Source organism: Nelumbo lutea, chromosome 2 (assembly GCF_056320005.1).
Source record: "Nelumbo lutea isolate HS-2025 chromosome 2, American lotus-T2T, whole genome shotgun sequence".
In the NCBI taxonomy this organism is placed as follows: Eukaryota; Viridiplantae; Streptophyta; class Magnoliopsida; order Proteales; family Nelumbonaceae; genus Nelumbo; species Nelumbo lutea.
This window is the reverse complement of record NC_142685.1, coordinates 114,475,878-114,482,139: the sequence shown is the minus strand read 5'-3', so window position 1 is coordinate 114,482,139 and position 6,262 is coordinate 114,475,878. Positions and strand designations below refer to the sequence as shown.

The following is a 6,262-nucleotide window of genomic DNA, read 5'->3' as shown; positions in this document are numbered from 1 at the left end:
GCGGTTTGCTGACCAAAATCAACGGTTTTGAGGGAAAAAGCAGTTTTGGAGGAAAACGGAACCGGTCAAGTGACTAATTCCCGGTTTTTCCAGTCTGACCGTCTGGTCCGGTCCGATTTTAAAAACAGTGGGCTACACAACACTAGTAAATAACAACCATGGTTTTCAAAATCGGACTAGACCGGATGGTCGGACTAGAAAAACCAGAAATCGGTCAGATGACCGGTTTCATTTTCTCCAAAAACTGGATTTCCTCCCAAAATCGTTGATTTTGGTCAGTAAACTGCTTAACCGGACGATTAACCGTTCAAACGGTTTTGACCGTTTATATTTTTTTATTTATTTTTTTATTTTTGTTAAAACAGACTGAGCATTTGATTCGAATGGTCGGACCGTTTGACCCTGTACCGGACCCCTGACCGATTCGGTTTTAAAAATAATGATAATAACTCTCGAAGGTAGTGGGACTTGAATTTGCACCTCCTGTGGGACTATTCAGTTAACGTACCAACTAAGCCATCACTCTCCAAATTTGATTGTAGTGGATTCAAATTCCTATTACCGCTGAAATGAATCAGCTAGCATACCAACTGAGCCACCTCTTGATTGACTCAGGTGTTTTACTTCATCATGTTATTTATGATTGAATCATCAAATTTGATATTTTAAGTAAAAAATAACAGTTTGTATCAATCAACTCATAGTTCTCGAAAACATTTCATTTAGAAAAAATCTCTCCCCTCAATCTGAAACACTTGTAACCAATCAACTGATATCGTAACTCTATTAACTAATCAGATGGTATTTATCAAAATTTATCAGATGGTATTTATCGTAACTCTATTAACTATGGAATATTAAAGAACTATGGAATATTCACACTTCAGTTTCAATCAAATTTATTGATAACGGCAACATTGAATTCATCTTCGAGCAACTTGCAGACAAAATAACTGCATTGGAAGGAGGACCGTTTGGAAGGAGGAACCGTGGTTCTATAAGTCTAGTTGGATATTGCTCGAAGAATGGTCAGACTCTACTACTAGAGCAGTCAAGAAAGTTTGGTCTCAGCGAGTCTGGTTGCAGATTCACATGATCCCGCGAAGCATGGTAGAGGATACAAGGATCTGTTTTTTTGGCAAAATTTGCAGGAAAAAGTTATACCAGATCAAGAAAAAATCTGCTCCGGTCATCTCATCCATGGACTCTATGTCCGAAAGAAGATCATCATCAATCTATGAACCTCTCTATACAGTTGCTTCATCATTTTCTCAAGGAAACCTATCTGGCTTCGCTACTGCTATGAGCAGCTACCACGGGTTTGTGCAAACTGTGAATTAGTGGGGCACGTCTGGTACAACTACAAACGAAGGGACCAAACAATCAACAATTACAAGGCTTTACTGGAGAATCGCACAGTCAACTACCTGGGAGACTGGTTAAGAGTGGAACACAGGCAAGGTGTGCCGCTTAAAATACCAACTTTTTCTACTCAACTGCATGCTCCAGAATCAGGTAAAACTAGGCATGGTGACCATGGCTCAGATGAAGACACTAAAGATGAAGACCGATGTCCTCACAAGCGCAGATGCCTCAACATCTCCGGCGAAGGACACCAACAAAACAACAATGCCGAGTTGTACACTCACTCCGAGTCTCACACTCAACTCGGTTCAAGCACCCCGAGTCAAAATAACTCGATGCATGCAAAAGCCAATGGGAAGTCTGTCTTGACAGGTGTTGGTCATGCAAGTTCATCCAAGCCACGTACGTTTCATGCGGAACCCCGCCACAAGCCAGCCGAAGGGACTCTAACAGAGCCATCTAGCAAGGTTTCTTTTCGGCAAGTTTCGGGAGGTTGCCAAGTTACTTATTATCTAATGAAATCTGGCCGCCTCGGGGTTTACAATATGGCAGTGGGCAAGAGGAAGCGTGGGCCTCCATTTAAGTACTTCACAGATTCGAATACAAAACAGCTAATGATAATCGACAAAGGCCAAATCTCACAACTCCACCCAGGATTCTTGACAGATGACAAAGTGGGTTTCGACAATACTAATGCGGAAATAAGAAAGGATCATTTGAAAGAGCTTGACAATTTCACAATGGATCAATTCCTCAACCTTACGGTGGACACACGGTTTCCAGTAGTAGCTTCGTTACAGTATCAATCCACAACCATGGAGAACCTTGCAATAGACCAATACATGACTGATCTGATAGCCTTAAATTCTCACTACGACACTCTCTTACTCGCTCACAACACCGTGCCACATTATCAACAGGTACTTTCTTTATTTCTTTTCAGTTCTTAGTTCAAGATAAGTTATTTTCTCTATGCACTACTTTTTACAATGATTATTCTAGAATGGAACGTAAGAGGAGCAAATGGCTCCAAAAAAGTTAGACATCTTCAAAGCTTGTACGCCACTGAAAGACCCAACCTAATCTTCCTAAGTGAAACTAGACTGACAAAACAAAAAAGTGAGGACCTAATTAACAACATGCACTTACAAAACTCAGTGTTCTTTGAAGCTCAAGGACAATCAGGAGGCCTCTTGTGTGGCTGGTCAAACAGTTTTCAAATCAGTGTTATCTCAATTAGTAGACATTTAATCCATCACAGTAGAGAATGCTCCACCAGTCTCTTACTCTTCTATGGACACCCACGGAAAAGCCATAGGAATCTCCTTTAGAAACAAATATAGACGTTGATGTCTCAAATGCAGCATCCCTGACTTCTTTTAGGAGACCTGAATGACATCTACCAATTACATGACCAAAAAAACTTCAGAAATGCATCACCAAAGCTGTCCAAATCCTTGCATGAGCTGATCTCAATACACCAATTAGTGGACTTGGACTTCTCTGGACCTCCTTTCACAAGGACAAATGGACAAACGGGACATAAGAAGGTTCTGGAAAGATTGGATAGAGCCTTAGTCTCTATAGACTAGGTAAGATTGTTCCCAAATGCAATTCTCTCCCACCTCCCAATCATTTCTTTAGATCATGCTCCAATCAAGCTAAACACTTCCCATGCCCAATCATCCTTTTTATCAAAATTTCATTTTCTTCCATTCTGGTCTGAACACCCAGATTGCTCTTTTGTCATTGAAGAAACTTGGTCTAAACCTATTCAAGGAAGCTAGGGCTTCAGGGTGACAAAAGCTCAAGGAATGCAAATAAACCTTGAAAATATGGAACAAAGAGAATTTTGGAAATATCAAAGACCATCCACAAAGGCTAACCCACAAAATATCCTGTGTTCAAATGACTTACAACTCTACTGGACAAGTGGAAGAGTTAAATTCTTTATAGAGCCAATATCACTACTAGCTTCAAAAGAAGAATAACTGTGGAGATTGAAATTCAGAGAGCTTTGGCTCAAAGAGGAAGATAAAAATACAAAATATTTCCATCAAGCAACAAAAAGAAAAAACTCGAAAAATACAAATCTATGGCTACAAAAATCAGATGAAGCATGGGTGCATGAAAAAAAGGAGTATCTCAAAGCTTCTTCTATAATCCATACTACAAACAGGGGACATACCAGAAGATTTTGACCCCAGCTCTATTGATCATCTAACCTTCCCGTGCCTGAAACCAAATCAGATAGAATCTCTCCTACTAAAGCCAATAGAGGAAGAAATCCTCAACACAGTGCGACAAATAAAGCCTCACAAAGTAACAGGTCCTGATGGTTTCACAGCTTACTTCTACCAAAAGTAAAGGAATTTTTCCTATCAAAGCGCTTACCCAAAGAAATAAACAATACAAACCTAGTTTTCATCCCAAAAAACAATGCTCCATCAAATGCGGCTCATTATAGGCCAATCAGCTTGTGTAATGTCATCTACAAAATCATTTCCAAGTGGATGGTAAATCGGATGCAACCTCTACTACAAGATCTCATTTCACCAACACAAGCGGGTTTTCTCAAAAAATAGGTAGATAATAGACAATATACTCTTAATGAGAGAAATCATTCATCTCCTAAGGTCACAAAAAAAAAGGGAAAGGCTATGCGGCTGTCAAGCTCATCATGTCCAAGGCTTTTGATAGAATGGGGTGGCAGTTTTTGAAAACTGTCTTGGAAAAAATGAACTTTCCATCAAAATGGTTTAACCTCATATACCAATGCATTTCTACCCCCACCTACTCCATTAAAATAGGAAGAGAAGCTTTTGAACATTTCTCTCTGAGTAGAGGGCTAAGGCAGGGAGATTCCTTGTCACTCTACCTCTTCATAACTGGCATGGAAGTCCTCAATCAACTTCTTGATCAAGCAAACATGAATGGGGGAGCCAAAGTCATAAAACTGAGTAGGAATGGGCCCGAAATCACACATCTGCTATTTGCAGATGTTGTTGTTCTCTTTTTTCAAGCAGATTTACCACAAGTCCAAACACTACTAAAAATTCTCAAAACTTTCGAGTCACTATCTGGCCAGAGCATAAATCATGGAAAGTCATCCATCATGTTTAGCAGTAATGTGGCAAGGCATCATCAGAAATTCATCTCAACAATCCTACGAGCTAGGAAACCCATGACAGGCTCAAAATACTTGGGCATTAGGATTGGCACAAAGGAATGAAAAGTCTCCGCACATCAATAACGGGTAGAAAAATTCAAATCAAAAGTAAACACGTGGAGCTCAAAACTTCTCTCACAATCAGGGAAGACCACCCTAATAAAAGAAGTGGCGCAATCAGTATCAATCTACCCCATGCAGACCACCATTTTGCCAAAGACAATCCATAACACCCTAGAAAAACATATTCGGGACTACTGGTGGAGTAATTCCAATAAAAAGAGTAAACATTCGATAGCCTGGTCAAAGTTATGCTCACCAAAAGCCCAAGGAGGTCTAGGTTTTAGGCAGAGATGCCAGATGAATAAAGCACTTTTCAGTAAACAAGTATGGAGGCTGTTACAAAATCCTAACAACCTTTGGAGTCAGGCCATAAGGGCAAATATTTCCAAAACACAAGCCTGCTCAGAGCTGGGATAAAGCAAAACAGCTCTTTTTGGTGGAAACAAGTTCAGAAAATTATACCGTGACTGAAGAAAAACATGCTCTGGCTAATCAAGGATGGCACGAATATAGAGGTCTTCAACGATCCATGGATTCAACTTTGATAAGAACTCCAATGACAAACAGAAATGGATCTTCACAGTATATGGAGCTCAAAGTCACAGATCTGCTAAACATTGATGGCACATGGAACCTACAAATTCTAGACGACAGGCTAGATGCTAACCATATCTCACATGTTAAGGACTTAAATCCAAACCTCTCCTTGGATACTGATGTCCCGATATGGTTAAAGACGCCAAAAGGGAATTTCACTGTGAGCTCAATGTACAGATTTCTGACAGATTTCTTGGCAGCAGGATGATCATCACCTTTCTTTGACTGGAAATTCCTTTGGAAGCAAAACATCCTTCCAAGAATAAAAATTTTCATGTGGAAATTCGTATGGGAAGGGATGTTAACAAAAGACAAGTGCACCGAGTGGCTGCAACCAAAAGAACAAATCTGTTCCTTCTGTAAACAAGCTACAGAAACACTGCAACATCTCTCTATGACATCCTCCCTTTTCTGCACAGTCAACACAACTCTATACCTGATATGGAAGGCTCGCAACAATCTAGTGTTTAAAAACACTTTGATGAGCCCTCTCGACCTGCTAAATCGCTTACAAAGCTACCAGCAGGACATCTTCCCTCATATCAACAATATCTGTATTGCTGCTTGAACCTCATGCAAAACGTACTGCAGGTTGATGGCTCTTTTGACCCTCTCACAGGAACTGCAGGAAGAAGTTTCATCTTCAAGCGAGCTTCAGGTGAAACCATTTCTGAAGGGAGACCATGCTGGACAGTCTCAAGCTATGATTCAGAGATAAAAGCTTTGATAGCAGGTCTCGAAGCAGCTTCTACCTTAACTGACAAAGAAATCTACATATATATAGCGACTCTGAGAAGTTAGTACATTTTCTGGGTAGCAAAGGATCACCAACAGAATGGATCGAGCAGCTGCACTGGCCAAAGCTCAAAAAGCTTACCTCTTTTTTTGCAAATATATTTTTTATTCATGTAAATAGAAATTTTAACAGAACTGCTCACACACTTGCTTATTCTGCCTGTAAAGGTCGAGCGATCATAAACTACAATCCTAGCCAGATTGATACTGTTTAGGTATTACCTATGAAGTAATATATATGAAGCTGCTTCCCCTTTTTTTGACAAAAAGAAA

At 40.0% G+C, this 6,262-nt stretch overlaps 1 protein-coding gene across 2 annotated transcripts; it reads left to right on the top strand.

Moving 5' to 3' along the window:
- Positions 1 to 891: 891 nt before the first annotated feature.
- LOC148872977 (uncharacterized) lies at positions 892 to 6,262 on the top strand. 2 transcript variants are annotated; one of them, XM_088968457.1, is made up of 2 exons: positions 892 to 2,285; positions 5,814 to 6,262. In XM_088968457.1, exons 1-2 carry the CDS (start codon positions 1,701 to 1,703, stop codon positions 5,910 to 5,912), a joined length of 684 nt encoding a protein of 227 aa, XP_088824583.1. In that variant the 5' UTR covers positions 892 to 1,700; the 3' UTR covers positions 5,913 to 6,262. The 2 variants fall into 2 exon arrangements, with proteins under 2 accessions (XP_088824583.1, XP_088824582.1); XM_088968456.1 differs by having other exon boundaries at positions 932 to 2,285; positions 5,786 to 6,262.